Genomic DNA, 17620 nt, shown 5'->3' with positions numbered 1-17620 from the left:
ATATTTCAAAACTGAATTCTATAGTGGCTTCAACATGAGATAATAATATTCACTAATTAATTTGCATCTCATTATTACTCTTCCTGTTTTGTCTAATTCATTGTAGTACAATATGACGGTCTCATCCATGAGATTTAACAATATTTTTGTTTTTACAACTATTACCCACTTTCCATGAATAGGTTTACATGCTTATTAACTTCAACTTGAACGTCAGAAAAAAATTATTTATACCTGTTTGTGGAATATTATATCCCACCACATTATGTTCAATAACATAACAATGTTCAACCTGCAATCATCTCCGTCTTGTTAGTGTAGCATAAGGTATGATAAATCATAATGACATAATCAGAGAGAATATTTTAGAATAAGAGTATATGTTCCTTAAAATACATAAACGGTAACCCCCCTGTAAATGAATGATATGTACAATAACAATTGGAGAAATTTGTTTTACATCCGTGCCACGAGATGTTTCAAAAAGTGGTGGGGACATGTCCAACCTACAAATTACTCCTATGTTAGAATAGAATAGAATAGAATAGAATAGAATAGAATAGAATAGAATAGAATAGAATAGAATAGAATAGAATAGAATAGAATAGAATAGAATAGAATAGAATATAGTGAATCGAAAATCGCAATATAGTGCATGTTTCGTGATCTGTTATAGAGTGAGAGATCTGTTATCAAAGGTGACTGTCTGTCCATATTTCAGAAATGAACATTTCTAAAACAATAGAGATCATGTGTTTAGCTAGCATCATGTATTAATTTGAGCTCGTTGAAGCAATTATTACAAGTTGTGATCCATAATGATTACAATATATGGAAAAATTTGGTACTAGGCGTCATCAAGTATTTGACATAAAGTCCACATACTGTGAAACGCAGCTTCAACTTCAATGTCAATTAATATTCAACAGAATCCAATATGGCTGAAAACAATCAAGTTAACATGAATCAGTTAACATGTATTTCATTACACCGTGTTCAACATCTACATCTGAGGCTTACTTTGGCATAAAGAGACAAACATTATCAGTGCAGAGAGAATGTTTAATAATATTTCTTCATAAAATAGACAATTGCCACTCCTACAGCCTAAAATATCAAGTAGCCTATAAAAGAACAAATCTGCTGACAACACTTGAGCTAAAAATCAAATAATCAGAATCAGAATCAGCTTTATTGGCCATGTTTGCAGAGACAAACTAGGAATTTGACTTGGTAACAACAAGGCTCTCAAATTACAACACTCATTAACTGCAACAGGCTACAACACTCACTTGACATATAAGCACAAAGTAGGAAATGTATGTTAAAACAGAATACTGTTATATATTTAGTCTGACAATACAGTGGAAATTACAAAGTGCAGGAGGGGGGATAGTGCAATATAAGTATTGTCTTAGAATTTTAAATAAAATAAAATAGAGCAGTGCAAGTCAGTACAATGATAATATATCATTTAATTAGTGCATGCAATAGAAAAAATGAAGTTTGCATGAGGTATAGATGAATAGAATAGATGAATCAGAATAGATGAATCAGTCACATTGATCTGTCCATAAATGACCACATTATACAGACATAAATAATACTGACAGCAGCTGCAAAAACTTTTTGTTAAACAGTGCATTATTTACTGTTTTACATTATGACACATTTCTTCAGGAAAATAAAAACTTCATATGATTAAAAACGTCACATTCAGAAATATTATCCCATTACCTGGACTGAGGAGTTCACTGCTTCACTAGTTCAAACTTCTTGCTTGCCAATTTCATTACATTGTTTAATGTGTAAATTCCAACACAGTTTAGCTACACCCCATAAATTACATCAATAATCAAATAAATCTGAGATTAACATCTGATATTTTGTGAATACTGGTAGGCAGAAATAAATAAATGACCTGTTTTAATGACCTTGTCTTGAACAGAAGTTTTGAAATTATTCAGTCAAAGGCCATCATTTAAGACTTATGAAATATGCTTTTTGTCCCACAGACAGTGTAGTTATGGTTATATACTAGCAGAGGCTAACTTCACCAAGCTAACCGGCCAAACCCATCATTGATTCCTGTAAGTCTCTCGACAGTCAGCAGAGGGAGCCATTAACACACACACAGGACTGAACACATTTAATCTCATTTCACATGTATAAGAGTCTTTGAAAATCCCTGAAAAAAAGTTTCATATCCTTTTATGGGTTGTGTTTTCTACAGACATGTGGTCTGTCTTAAAAAAAGATGAAAAACTTCTAGAAATTGCAAAAAAATTAAATGCTGAAATTCAGTAATCTGTAGTAAAAAAAAGAAAGCATTTATAAAACTCAAAATGGTTACAGGATTTGTTGGCATTTCTGAGTACTTTTGCACATAAATATGTATTTTTTCTGTTGTAATACTTGCCGTCTTTTTTTGCTTGTGTGTATTTCCTGCGGCAACAGAAGATCAACAGGACTAAAACTGTGACCAGAAGCAGCTGCAGAGTTTGGCTGGATTCTACAATGATTTCTGTTTTCTTTTTTTAATTAGAACATTATTTAAAAGGTTACACAATGTTAGTACAGCATTCTCCAACCCGTATTGTAACCATTTATTTGTAATATTCCAAGAATGTAAACAATAACATTCACCAAGTACACAATGGATGTTCCAAGAATGTTGTTCTAAGAACAAGTTCTCTCAACATTATGAAAACATTCATCAAGTAAAAACAATATCATTAAGAAGTTCCAAGAACATTGTTCTAAGAGTGTTTCACTCAACACCATAAGAATGCATATCAAATATTAATAATGTGATAAGAACATTCTATAAGGTTAAGCGTATTTGCTTGCTGTCTGCAGTGGAGGGGCTCGAGGAAGCTGTAAAAGCATGAGCCTGCCAGAGAATGCCAAGAATATATCGCTGAAACCCAAAGACCTCCAAGTGGGAGGAGCCTGTGCAGCAAGTGGGAGGAGCATGTGCCGCAAGTAGGCGGAGCCTCACGTTAGTGGGGTAAGTTATGGGTTAGGGTTAGACCGTCACTCCACCTATTATGCCCATATTACTGGTACATCCAGAGAGGGGGAGCTGGACTTTACGCTCCACCCATGGCTATGTGGTGCAGTGATGCCTGTATAATGAGGGCTGAAAACATTCCAGTGTTCCCGCCTTGGAGAAGAGCCAAACCTGTGGAAACATGTCCTATCACGCAGGAAAACTGCTTTAACTGCTGAAGTGATAGTTAAATTAAAGTAAGCTGGTTTTAATATGTTAACTGGATGAAATAACTAAATTCATAATTTTTTTGAGTAATTTAGGGTTTGTTGTTAAAAGCTATCAGGGACTAGATTGTTTTAGGTTTGAGAAAATAGTATAAGAAAAGTGATTTAATAATAAAAGCTTCATGAAGTGAAATTAAATTTATTCTGTTGCATTCCATTCAGTACAACGTTCATGAAATAATGCTGAAATATGAGAAAATACACAAACAATGACAGTTGTTTTTAAGGAAGCTGAATCACAAGCTCAAGAATCATTTCAGGTCTAGACAGGTTTTTATTAACATTAAATTAGCTGAATATTAAATTATTTTAGTTTCTAAAATTCATCCATTCTCTAAACCACTACCAGTTTTCTCCCAACTTATTTAACTTACAGTATCTATGATTACAGTAAGGTTAGAAGTATTTTAATGCATGTAGCATTGGTTCATTAATATTTGGGTCATAAGCCAGTAGTTGAGAAACACTTCTCTATACTGCAGTGAGACTTAATTATTGTTGACAAAATGTTAAAAGTAATTTTGCTCTTCAGCTCATAACACTTGAGTACACTACTTCATCATCTTCATTCCGTTTCTGTAAGAAAACACAAAAGTAAAATCAGGAACAGTGTTGATGAACAGATGCAAAACTGGAGAAAGAGGTTCATCTTACAGAGAATAACAAATTACAGAAAATCCATGGCGTTTATCATGATTATAAAGTTGAAAGTCAAGTCGATATACTGTATAGTGCTTTTTACAATACAGATTGTTTCAAAGCAGCTTCACAGTGATAACAGGAAAATAATGCAATAAAGTTAGTTTTTCTAAGAAAACAGTGTCATAGTCCAGCATAAGTAAGTTCAGTGATGGTTCATTTTTGTTGTATAAAAAGTTATACATTTTGTTAATTTATACATACAGCCGCTCTCGAGAGAAGTTCTCATATAATGGTGTCAATGCAGGCAGATCAGTAATATTGTTGAATATTAAATAATGTAAAATAAAATACAACAATGCAAAAACATGTTGACGTAAATTACATAATTTAACAGAATCTTTAAAACATTTATTCCTCAGAGTCTAAATGGTGTCTTTTCTTTCTTTTTTTCTTTTTTTCTTTTCTTTTTTTTTTTTGGACTGGTTTTTAAATGACAGGTTGAACAGGTTTTACTGTCAGCTGACAAACTGCAGTCTTTTCTGATGTTGCTACTGGATTATTTGTCATTTTTGTCTATTTCTTTCCAGTCAGATTTGTAAAGATGTGCGCACCTGTAACTGGTGTAGCTGAGCAGAAGTAGAAAGGGATGTCCACATGCTTATAATACAGACAGACGATGTCTTTAAATGAATCACTAGCATTAAATCTAAAATCATCTATAATTCATCTTAACATAGAGCAGAATCTTTGCTTAGGCTATGATAAGAGAGCAAGCACAGACAGGCATTGAGATTTGATTTGTGAATGATCATGAATGATCCATCAATGCACTGGTGCGGAGCTTTACAGGCAGCGAGACACAACGCACACAGCAACACTGTATCTTACCGTATTCTGTACATGACGTGCACAGAATGTTGTTGTAGCATAAAGTATTTCTTCAGTTTCAACTGTTTTAATAATCACATTTAACTATAAAAATTATACATGAACCTGAAATGGTGAAACATAAAAGACTCATTTCAACTGCAGTAATACTTACCACTTGGTGTTGCTTGTTTACGGTTCTTGATGTGCCAGAACACAATCCCTCCAGAAACTGCAATTATGGCCAGTAATAACGATAAAACTAGCACTGGTATAGAATATGAACGGTGAATCTGTTCTGTAATGAACAAACAGAAAACAGTATGTAGTTTACATTAGTCCTGCAAGTCTGACTTCAAACCTGAGACACCAGACAGCAGATCACGGAGATAATTGAATCTAATACAGTTAAAAAGTTAAAATTACAACTGGAGATACTCTTAAAATGTAAAGTAATGTTGGCCCTAACAGTCTTAAACAAGTTTAGGAAAATACTCAAATATGCTGACATTGTGTTGGGGTTATAGCTCACAAAGATAAACATAAAAAATAATCAATACAGGTCAGACCCTTACGGAACAAAAATATATAGGAATATACTGAAAAATATAATGCGATTGATCATGTATGCTATATTAATATATATATAAAATATTTGGTAACACTTTATTTTACAGTGTCATTGTTACAAATCTTACTTACCATAGTAATAACCTTACAATAAAGTGTAACCAAATATTTATAAATGAAGACAAAAGTAGCATTACATTTAATATTTACAAAGTTTTATCCTTTATTGTGTACGTATATTGCACATGCATGTTCCCATTGTGAATGTATGTTCACACATTTATATCTACACACATTCACGGAATGAGTTAGAACAGATTTCTAGTTCCCAGCATGCTTTGCTTGTAACTGTTAACGGAGAGCAAATGTTAAAATTAAATGTTATTTTAAATGTTCTATTATTTTGGAATTTAAAGGAAGCGATAAAAATTCTGTATTACAAATGTTTAAGGCCAGAGAAGTAGTTTGTTGAGGGTTGGTTTGTAATGAAGGACTACACGCCTGCGCACATATATTCAAATGCGCATACCTATAGACTTAACTTGTAATACGCATGTGAACGCCGTCAGCGTTCTCACAGGTTCGCATTTTAAAGTTTGCGTAGAGAGAACTTAAGGGTTTTCTGTTAGAACGATGTCGTGTTAGCGGCCTCTAAGTTTATAACTAATGATCGTTGCGACGGAAGTAAATCAATCAAAACTAACTTTAGCAGGACAAAACTTTATCCTAGAGCTGCTGTAAAGTCAAAACAATCTCTGTTACTGTAATTTCCTATTATCACTGTAAAGCTACTTTGAAACAATCTATATTGCTAAAAGAACTATATAAATGAAGATGACTGATTTTCTTTTCGTAAGGGGAAGACTGTAATCTCAGCTCTGCCGCACCTGCACATGTGTGACAGAGTTGACTGATGTTGTCCAGATGTGTGGTCTGGTTGCTGGTGGGATTGTAGATCACACAGCTGTAAGTGTTGTTATCCTGATATTCCACCTCCAGAGGTAGAGAGAGACTGATGCTGAGATCAGACACACTGATGCTGGACAATACACTGATTCCTTTGTACCAGGAGAGAGTCACATCACTCACATTCAACACTGAACACACCAGTGAACATCTGGACACTGATGATGATGATGATGATAAACAGTTTGAAGAGTAACGGGAAATGACAGGAATGGATAGAGGAGCTGGAAAACATGAAAGGACATGTAGGTTTTATCTCAGTATTATTATTAAAAATGAATAACAAAAATAACATGATACAGATGTTAATCAAAAAGAAACAAAAAATGTGAATGAAAGGCTGAAAAAAGAAATGCATGCATTTTGGGGGCATTTTAATGATCATTTATCATATCAGCAATTTTTGCATTTGTGATATGATTCATACCGTTTACTCACCATAGACAGTAACACTAAATCTCTTCAGTGTTTTTCTACTGCTGATGACGGTCAGTTCATAAAGTCCAGTGTGTTCAGATCTGATGTTTCTGATGATCAGAGATCCAGTTTGATTGTCTATCTGGAGTTTGTCTCTGAATATTCCATCATTACTGACAGATATATAGTTTATTTGGTCTCTTCTAAAGATTTCAGCTATTCTAGTGTTCTGAGGTCCAAACGTCCACAGTATCTGATCATCTCTCTGTACTTGAACATCAGTGTTTAGAGAGACAGAATCTCCATCAGTCACTGACTTCACTTCATCACCAAACACACCTGAAACAAATAAATTAATATTCTTTGTCAGAACAAACAAACAAACAAACAACTAAATAAAGTAGGAAGGAACCTTCTGGGCACTATTTTAACGATTCAAACACATGGTCTAAAGTGCAGGGCGCTAGTGCACTTATGGCGTGTCCGAATCCGCTTTTGTTAGTTTAACAATGGGAAAAATGGTCGGTGCCTGGCCCAATCAGGAGCTTGGCCCACCCTGCCCCCACACCACATAACAGCCAATCACAAAATTGGTGCTACATTAAATTCAGCTCCAGATATGTTATTTTCTGTTTTCTTCACAACCCCCTCTGTTTTCTTCAAGACAGACTTAGCTCATTCACTTCGCTACCTTTGAAGTAAACGGACATGCTGAATTATGAAGCAATATAACGACAGTAACAGCCAATGAACTTTATTAGAACTATTAGTGAACTTGATTACCTCTAGTAGCCTAATAAAACACAACATGCACAGATTTCTTGTTCCGAAAGAAAAACTTTGTGCTTTTTAGCTCATGAAAAAGCAATAACTGAACTGGACATGGATGAGTTTGTAACAGAAATCTCTAAAATGAGTAGAAAGCTAATGTTGTAAATAGGCCTATTATAGTGATATAAGTAGATCTTTTTCAAGACCTGCCCTGTTTTCAAATCTAAAGTTACTAAACTGATACAAGATCTGTTGTGTGCTAAAAAATAATATATATATATATATATATATATTGTGAGCAAAAAGCTGATGCTTATATAGATTCTATAGATAGAATATAGATATTACAAATGCAAAAAGAGAGAGTGTAAAAATAAACCTGTTAAAATATTTTAAAATAAAATATTGTAGCTATATATATATATATATATATATATATATATATATAGGCTATATATTAAGTTACTAAATAGCCTAGTTGCACAATATATTAAAAAAAAATATTAAAAATGAATAAAACACAAACACAACAATAACAAACAAACAACCCTAACAATTGCCTTAAATTTATGATATTAAAACTATATCAATAGAAATGTGAGACTAAAGCATTAAAGAAAAAGGTTTTGGCATGTATGTGTGATGCTGCCCGTTCTCTCTGTGTGTGTAATAAGCAGAGTGTGCGCGCGTTGTGGACTCGGCTACAGGCGCGTATTACTAACGCGCTCTTAATAACAATAATAATAATAACAAATAAAAATAAAACATTGCGCCATTGACTTTAGACCCGGGGCCTGTACCATGAAGCCGGTTTAGGTGGCTAGCCAGCTATGTTTCAGTTTAGTTTCCGCCAACCCTGGGTTTTAGGTACTATATAGCTCGGCTTGAATCGGTGTTCGTCGCCATGGTATCTTACGCTGCACGGCTAACCTGCTCCGGGGCAGGTTATGTTCTGGATTCAAGATCTCAGACTGAAGTTTGACCAATCAGCTGAGAGCAAAGAAACATATAGGTGACGTAACTTATTCCCAGTGTCTGTTGCAATGACTTCACCTTTTCTTCCAAATCCTGTGGACATCTCAGCGCAAATTGTTTGACGAGCACTTCGTAGAGAAAGAGTTTTTAGCCAGACAAAATCCCCTTGCCTGTCCTGATAGTTACTTGTATGAAAGATATAGATTTTCCGCGGAAGGAATGTCTTATCTTTGCGAACTTCTTGAGCCGGACATAAAGAATTTAACACGTCGAATTCATGCACTTACTGTACCGCAAATATTGCGTTGCATTTTTTTTTTTTTGCAAGTGGTACATTCCTGCACGGTGGGTGACGCACAGAAGCTCGGGGAAAACACGGTTTGTCGAACCATTCGTAAGGTGGTCCTCGCTCTGCAGGAGTACATGAATAGTTTCATTAATAGTGTTCCCCGGACATTTGTCGGCCATGTCCATAAAAGAGGGCTTTTATAAAATTGCCGGTAAGATATATTGATAGGGTGACATCACATGAACACTTTTTTTTTTTTTTTTTTAAAGCAAATTGCACAAATGTACTATACAATATAATACATGTTTAGAATTATTTTAAATGTTTATTATTATTCTGTTAATCTTATGATAGGATTCCCTAGCTTTCTTAGTACAAATACGTTCTATATTTATGTAAAATTATGTATATATGTATGTGTAGCCTATGTGTAATATAGCCTATAGCCTATTTTTATAATATATAAAAAATGAGCCTGTATCATTTTTTATATATTAAAAAAATAGGCTATAGGCTATATTATACATATAGGCTACATACATCCATAATTTTACATAAATATAGAACGTATTTGTTTAACTTACACATTAACAATCAGCAATCTTTCTCCAACAGTCTTCTCTTGCTTTGGCAGCAGAGACCGTATTGTTTCGAGCTTGAAATACATATTTAAATTCATCGTAATTCTGAATGATTATCTCTTGCAAGTTGCTCCTCCGCGGGAAAATATATCGCTCACGCTCTACCCGCGATTGGTTGTTCAGTGTCGACGTCACTCTTTTATGTGCACGTGCGCGTGGAGTAATCATAGCTTGAGGATCAAAGCCTGAGTTGTATGGGGTGAGATTTCGGTCACAATTCTGCGCGCGCAAAATCACATTTTGAGCGTGCAAAAGGGCATTTCGCACGCGCGTGAACTGAGTTTTGCGGAGAAATGTTCGTCTCGCAGATAAGAAAATATTGCGAGCGAACGAAAATCAATTTTGCATTTAAAATAAGTATTTGGATGTGCGCGGACGTTCTCTTTCGCGTGTGCAAAGTTTCACTTTCTTGCTCCTTTCATACCAGCCATGAGCGCTCTCTAAGCACAGACGGCTCGCTTGCTCAACACAACCCAGCGTTACAATATGCCATAATTCCAGCCAATCAGAGACGAGACTGCTAAATTCTAATTGGCTGGCTTGAAAACCAATCACAAGACTCCGTGCATCACCGACTGCAGAAGAGAACTAGTGCAGTTGAGTAAAGTTGGCAGTAAATTCACAGATTCGATTGTTGAATAACCATCAGGACAGCAGTGATGGGTGAACTAAATTTGGCAACAATACAGTGAATTACAGTAAAGTTATTGAATATTTATCATAAAAATCATAAAAATTATATATTTACAATAGTATATACAATTTAAAATATATATTTTACCAAAATAAGTGTTGTTGTATAACCTTCAGGACAGCAGTGATGTGTGAACTGAATTTGGCAACAATACAGTAAATTACAGTGAAGTTATTGAATATTTTTCATAAAAATCATAAAACTTCTACATTTACAATAGTATATACAATTTAAAATCTGTATTTTTCCCAAAATAAGTCTTGTAGTATAACCACCATCAGGACAGCAGTGATGTGTGAACTGAATTTGCCAACAATGCAGTGAATTACAGTGAAGTTTTTGAATATTTTTCATAAATAATAATCATAAAAAATATGCAAAACGATATTTATACTAAATAAGTGTTGTAGTATAACCATCAGAACAGCAGTGATGTGTGAACTGAATTTGATGACACTATAGTGTGTGACAGTGAAGTTATTGATTGTTTTCGTAGTAACGCTTTTCGGGTTTTGCACTTTTCAGACAGTCCCTTCGGATCTGTCTCGCTGCCGCCTGCGCATAGAGATCAATGTATTTTGTCCACTGCGAGGGAAAGCTCGTTTGGAGGAAAATTAGGTTGTAGCTGCTTGTCTACATTACTACGATTAAAAAGAGGTGTTATTTGTGCAGTAACAACGTTTAGCTCACGAGTTATTGACCCGGGAAGTTCGAATCTGTGAATTTACTGCCAACTTTACTCAACTGCACTAGTTCTCTTCCGCAGTCGGTGATGCAGGGAGTCTTGTGATTGATTTTCAAGCCAGCCAATCAGAATTTAGCAGTCTCGTCTCTGATTGGCTGGAATTATGGCATATTGTAACGCTGGGTTGTGTTGAGCAAGCGAGCCGTCTGTGCTTAGAGAGCGCTCACGGCTGATATGAAAAGAGCAAGAAAGTGAAACTTTGCACACGCGAAAGAGAACGTCCGCGCACATCCAAATACTTATTTTAAATGCAAAATTGATTTTCGTTCGCTCGCAATGTTTTCTTATCTGCGAGACGAACATTTCTCCGCAAAACTCAGTTCACGCGCGTGCGAAATGGCCTTTTGCACGCTCAAAATGTGATCTTGCGCGCGCAGAATTGTGACCGAAATCTCACCCCATAGAGTTGACAGAGAAAGTTGATGAGCTGCATCATGGTAGGCTACCAATAAAGCCTGATTGCATCGGTTTGGTTTTGTCAACTCAAAACTAATCCTGTAACCCCGAGTTTGTTCAGCTACCTTCATGGTACAGGCCCCAGGTTTTTGTTGGTCAATTTCAGATGCCTCAAAATAGCAACGCTTCAACAATGCGCCTCAACACACCTAGTTTTCAGACTAGCACGCCCATGGGCGCAAATGCATTTGCTATTTAAACAATGTGGCGCAGGACGTGAAAATGATAAGGGCAGAAACTAGCCAAACACATTTGCGTCGCACCTGGCGCTGCATTGCGCGGGGTGTGGCCATGATAGGGTCAATTGTGTTTTATTAAGTTGAAAAGTTAAATTCGGCGTTTCTACCTGACACTGTTAAAAAAAAAGAAAAGGGTTTGTGTAACCCACCCAATTAATTGAGGATATTACTATGTATTTTCATGTATAAGTTTTTTGTTTGTTTTGTTTTGATGTTTTTCCTTGCCTAATGCAAAAAATGTTCAGACATAGGCTACGTGTCATTATTTTTATTTTATTTATTTTATTATTTTGTTTTCGTTGAGGGACGAAACCTGTTATTTTCTTTTTTTAGAAAACAAAAAACAAAAACAAAAAACACTTAATCCAGAGTTTCTGACAGGAATTACAGCTGTTATGAACAGAAAAAAGACCGCCACGGCTAGTGAAGTGAAGTCAGATTCTGGCAGGGAGTCGAAATTCGGCACAACACCTGTTAAATCCTACTAATGGGCTACATTTGCATATATTGTAGGCTACTCTGTGTTTTTCCACTGTGCATGAGTGCATCTAATTGGAATATCATATATGGATTTGTGGTTCATTCACAAGTTGTCTCGAGTACGTATAGCCTACGCACAAACTATAAGCTGAAGGATTTCAATAAAGATTCGACTTACCATTTGTGGTCAGAATGCATAGACAGACGAAAGCAGTGTTTAAAATCATATTCCTCAAAATATGTCCGAACGATTTCTGATAAAAGAGTCCTCATAGTGCTGCTTTAAACGTGTTTTCGTCCGGATAAACAAAGTCCTCTAGCCTACAAAACTTCATGTTTTGTTTTCTGTGTCTGTCAGCTGATCCTGCTCAAAGGAGGAAGAGACGAGATGACGTGACTATTGCCTGCAGCAATACAGCGCTTATTATTATTATGTGAATTATTGGATAAACAATTATTTGTTCTTATTTAAGAACCATTTCATTTTAGATCATTTTAGGTGACATTTGTGACCCTGGACCACAAAACCAGTCACAAGTAGCACGGGTATGGCAATAGCCAACAATATGGGTCAAAATAATCGATTTTTCTTTTATGCCAAAAAATCATTAGGGTATTAAATCATGTTCCATGAAGATATTTTGTAAATTTCCTACCGTACATATATAAACCATTTATTTTTGTGAGTGAATGCAGCACAATCACACACATAAATGGACAACTTTAAAACATTTTCTCAATGTTTTTTTTTTTTGTTGTTTTTTTTTTGCACCCCCAGATTCCAGATTTTCAAATAGTTGTATCTCGCCAAATATTGTCCTATTCATGGGTTTCATCAGGCCCTTTCCACAGGTGTATAAAATCAAGCACCTATATGCAGACTGCATTGTGCTTCATTAATACACCTGTGGAAAGGGACCGGATGAAATCCATGAATACTAACAAACCATACATCAATCGAAAGTTTATTAATTCAGCTTTCAGATGAGGTATACATCTCAATTTCCAAAAATTGACCCATGTGACTGGTTTTGTGGTCCAGGGTCACATTTGCTTGTAACTCTTCAAAGTTAAACTTTTTTTTATATATATATATTTTCAACACTGAATCTAATACTACACATATTTAACTATTCAAAATGTGGTCCATCTCAGGCAATTTTATTTAAAATAGCATCACCATCCGAGATCTCCAAGTCACCAAGTCTCACCTCATAATCATCCTAATCTACATGTCTTTCCCACTTCCCCCACTCTCTCTCTCTTATGCTGAGATCCCCTGAAACTGGTCCAAAAATCTATCTGGTTTAATGTGAATAATTATCAGAATTACACGTGTTTGGTAACATTTGAAATGTCTCAGGTACAATGTCTCATTCACAAAGAAGTAAAACAGGTTTAGAAATATCTTGCACACAGGAGGGTGTGTCTTCCAGGCAAATGGCCTCCTGCTCTCAAAAGGTGTAAACTCTGAATGCAAATTATTCCCATTGTTAGCAGATGTTTCCATGTGAAAGAAGTTTCTGTCTATATAATGAAATGCAACAAGAGGCTCGACGCGATTCTGTAACCCAGACAAGCCCATGATGCGAAGTCGATTGAGTCGGGCTTACACTGACATGAACAGTTCCATTAAATGTTTTTATTTATTTATTTATTTTTATGCAGAAATAGCGTTAAAAAGCTTAGATTTCAGGCTGGACCAGCTAATTTGCAATCCTAAGCGACTGTTTTTATGGCAACAGAGCTTCTAATGGCAGTAATTTGGCGATTGGTCATCAGATACACAATTTTTTCCCCTTAAAACTCATCTTTGATAATCAAAATTACATATTTAAAGTTTTTTCCTGTGAAGAAAATATTTCTTCATGTCTTAAAATAGCTTGAATGTAAACTCTACACCCTTGCTTATTTTAGTAAATGAAGATCCACGAATATGCTAATTATTCCCTGCCTCCACTCAATCACACCAGCTCGGACAACCTGGGGCCTATACCTGGCCCTGAAGCCGGTTTAGGGTGCTAGCTATGTTTCAGTTTAGTTTGCGCCAACCCTGGGTTTTAGGCACCATGAAAGTGGTTTGGCTTTTAGCAGTGTTCATCGCCTAACTTACACTCCATGGCTAACCTGGTCCCTTTTAGAAATACTTAGAATAATAAATTTGTATGGTTTAGATATTATGTAATCATTATACCCTTAATCGATTACACACGTACAATTTTAGTTCATCAATTATTGTTACGCAGAGTGTAAATTAATAAATATATAAAAGTAAATATAGATATGCTTTAGAATCAATAGATGAAGCTATATAATGACTACATGTGAGCTTAAATGTTCAATTCTCTCTATACCTTTATCAACTGTAAACTAACTTCACAACTTTTACTTGCACTGATATACAGTAGCGAGACTATTTCTTTTAGTTGTCCTCTTTCATAGACAGCTATTTTCTTCTTGCTGTGTAAATTTGTTAAAATTCTTAATATTTGAATACTTTTATTTAATAAGTGAATTGCGCTGCTTCTCTCGTGAGAAATTAATTTCAATGAGTTTTAAATGAGTTTCACTCTTTCTCAGCATGTGATTGGCTGTTCGCTACTGATGTCACACCTGAACTCCTAAACTCAGGATCAAAGCCTGAGTTGACAGAGAAAGTTGATGATCAGCATCATGGTACCAACAAAGCCTGGTTGGATTGGTTTGGTGTTGTCAACTCGAAACTAATCCTGCAACCCTGAGTTTGTTCAACTACCATGGTACGGGCACTACACAATGGCAAGTGGAAATATTGATTTAATTCATATGCTTGAACCAGAAACTGATTCAGAATAAGAAGAGGAAGAGGAAGAGCACATGAATTTACCAACGCTAAGCTGGTGTGTTCCAAAATAATGACAAAATTCGCATTTAGGAGATATAAACATTCAAAACGTACAGTCTCTCACTTCCGCTAAAATGGATCATGGATTTTTTCACCGCAGACTTCAGCTTCTCATTAGCCTGGAAATCCAGACCTAAATCTGAAAGATTAAAGGACAAGTTCGGTATTTTACACTTAAAGCCCTGTTTTCAGATCGTTTCTGATGAAATACAATGGTTAAGATTGAACTTTGGACAAATGCTGCTGTCCCGAGAATTTTAGGTTTTTGTGTTAGCAATTGGCAAAGGTGCATTATCACCACCAACTGGGCTGGAGAGTCTATTATTCAAGCTCTCAACGGAAGAATGTACGGGTGTAAGGCGTTTGGAAAAATAGGTCCACAGTTTTACAACGAATGGTAAAACACCGGTTTGAAAGCATATTTTGCAGCGATTTTTGTGTGAGCATATCAGTGAACACCCCTGACCACTCTGTGAGTTTCACGTCTTTGTAAACGAACGATTTTTCCAGTGCACCCTATGCAACCGTTGTATAGGTGGGGGGTATGGAAGTAAAATAATGTCAAATGTTTTTGAAATAAAAAGCCTGTTGAATTGCACTACTTGGAAAAAAAAATAGGCATTGCATTAACCATGCTCGCATTTTAATGCATTGTATTTTTAGTGCTTACATTTTTATGGGCTGAAATTCAACATGGTTGAATATTTAAGCTGTGAATATTTCAATTAAAAACATTTCAAACACCTTTTCATTATTAAAAATTCAATAATCCATATTCACCTTTCATATTTCACTTCCAAAATATTCAAACTGTTTAAAAATACAACCAATAATATTCAACAGGCAATTTTCGGTCCATTTTATTTCGCTTTGCAAATTCGCTTCCACAAATTCAGTGGTTCAAATTCGACAGTAAATTCAACATCGACGTCCAGGAACTGCAGGAAAAGCAGTAGATTGCCGAGCATACTCTCCATCTGCTGTTAGTCTACCTCACCATCAGATGGTGCAAAAGCGCGTGTTGAAGACCAGCAACAGTTAGAACAAGTCATTCATTCATAAAACTCATTTACAGCCATGTAAGTGTATTTGTGATTATTATGACGGCTGTTTTATGTTAAATTCAGTGTCTTCACGGTTACTTTTCCTGTGTAGCCTACATCTTTCTCTACCGTATCTGTTCATTTCTCTGTATTTCAGTAACATCAGTGTGTAAAGTGACAGTATCTCCCTCCATCACTGATATCGTCTCAGTTTCTTCTGTATAAACACCAGACACACCTGGAACAAAACAGTCAGCACAACATAGTCACAGATTATTAGATATCTTTCAGAGTTTATTTGGAGAAAGACAAAATAAAACACCACAATAATTTCTTAAACCTAAGATTTTAAACAAAGTACATAAAAAGCTAAAGATACAACAAATTGCCCTTACCTTTAGATTAAAGATGTAAGATGTCGATCCAGGGTCCTCGGTGGTGCCTCTAAACAGTTCAGTCCTGGGTTTGAATGCACAGGGCGTTTGCTAATAATATGTCATTACAAAAATTCATGAAATAGCCTACTGATATAGGAAAAAAAATACTTTAGACTTGTTTTACGAAGTTTTACGAATCACCACAACATGATGATAAACGCTCTATTTAAAAAGATTCAGAATAATACAAATACAGTCAATTCCGATGGAGTTGAGCCTTAGTGGAAGATCTTCGCCAGCGCCTTTCTCTCCTTCTTCTCCGTCTTACTCTTTGCGTTGTCCCTCCGGAGGTGTTCAACTATAAGATCGTCCATAAAAATCTCAACCTTGTCTGTTACATTAACATTTCTTATTTCTGGGTCATCTCCATCCGTTACATTCAATGCAGACAGTCTTTAATATACCATTTCTGGGGGTTTATCAGAAGAAGATTTATCAGAAGACTTCATAATCATTTGTTCTCGAATATTTATTACAGTGGTCAAGTAAACTCTTCATCTATATAAAACAAAATAACAAACCACCAGTTATGCAAATTAGACAGACAAATTTGTGAAAGTCTGATATTCAAGGTGGTTTTGCAACATTTATGCAAAACAACCATCAAAATAAATAAAAAATTGGAAAAACTAAAACTACAATCTAAAATGAATCCAACAGCAAATTCTCACAGAAAACATAGGCAAACATTCATGAACGAACAGGGGCCTGTTTCAATAAGGAGGTTCAACCAACTCTGAGTTAAAACTTGAACTCTGAGTTGATTTTCCCTGAGATGGGAAACTCTGAGTTTTCGGTTTCAGAACAGCTGAATTTAGTTCGTTTAATCGACTCTGAGTAGGTTGACTGAGTTAAGTGCGTGCACCATGACTATGAAAAGACATGATCAGTGGAGCTCCGAAATTACGATTCACCATGGCAACAGCACCCGACAAAAAGACATCAATACACAAGTATAATTCTCAATCACTGTTATATTATCAGGATAAAACTGACAGAAAGGTAAGTTATTGAACTAATACTCATTTTCATGGTATCCCACAGACAAAAAATAAATAAAAAATAAATAAAAAGAACATGACAGCAACTAAACATGAACATTAAAACCATAATTCAATCAGTTAAATATTTAAGCATAAAAGGTTCATGGCTGTTATGCTACATGACTTTACAAACATTTCAGATATTAATTAAATATAATAATAATAAATTCAGTGTCTATTTG

The 17620-nt window shown here is 35.3% G+C and overlaps 1 protein-coding gene and 1 long non-coding RNA gene across 5 annotated transcripts in view; one reads left to right on the top strand and one right to left on the bottom strand.

Annotated features, from left to right (window-relative positions):
- The window catches only part of LOC309475721, a 105332-nt gene extending 93651 nt beyond the window's left edge, over nt 1-11681 (top strand). The window contains exon 2 of the long non-coding RNA XR_014197811.1: nt 11398-11681. This is a non-coding gene — a long non-coding RNA (uncharacterized lncRNA). The remainder of the gene's footprint in view (nt 1-11397) is intronic.
- Nucleotides 1-17620, bottom strand: part of LOC309475644 (SLAM family member 5-like) — a 101683-nt gene that overhangs the window by 30052 nt on the left and 54011 nt on the right. The window contains exons 1-6 of one of the 4 annotated variants that reach the window (XM_082138538.1): nt 12210-12365; nt 6763-7080; nt 6246-6548; nt 4964-5086; nt 4810-4871; nt 2592-3855 (exon numbers count right to left, since the gene is read on the bottom strand). In XM_082138538.1, coding sequence (XP_081994664.1) covers nt 3808-3855; nt 4810-4871; nt 4964-5086; nt 6246-6548; nt 6763-7080; nt 12210-12258 — 903 coding nt within the window. In that variant the 5' untranslated portion in view covers nt 12259-12365 and the 3' untranslated portion in view covers nt 2592-3807. Of the gene's footprint in view, nt 1-2591; nt 3856-4809; nt 4872-4963; nt 5087-6245; nt 6549-6762; nt 7081-12209; nt 12366-17620 lie in introns of those variants that run through there. The other 3 variants (XM_082138539.1, XM_082138540.1, XR_014197746.1) reach the window with 3 other exon arrangements.

The sequence above is a fragment of the Leuciscus leuciscus genome, assembly GCF_965113295.1.
Source record: "Leuciscus leuciscus genome assembly, chromosome: 15".
NCBI lineage: Eukaryota > Metazoa > Chordata > Actinopteri > Cypriniformes > Leuciscidae > Leuciscus > Leuciscus leuciscus.
The sequence above is the reverse complement of the archived record's forward strand: the minus strand, read 5'-3'. Positions and strand labels throughout refer to the sequence as shown.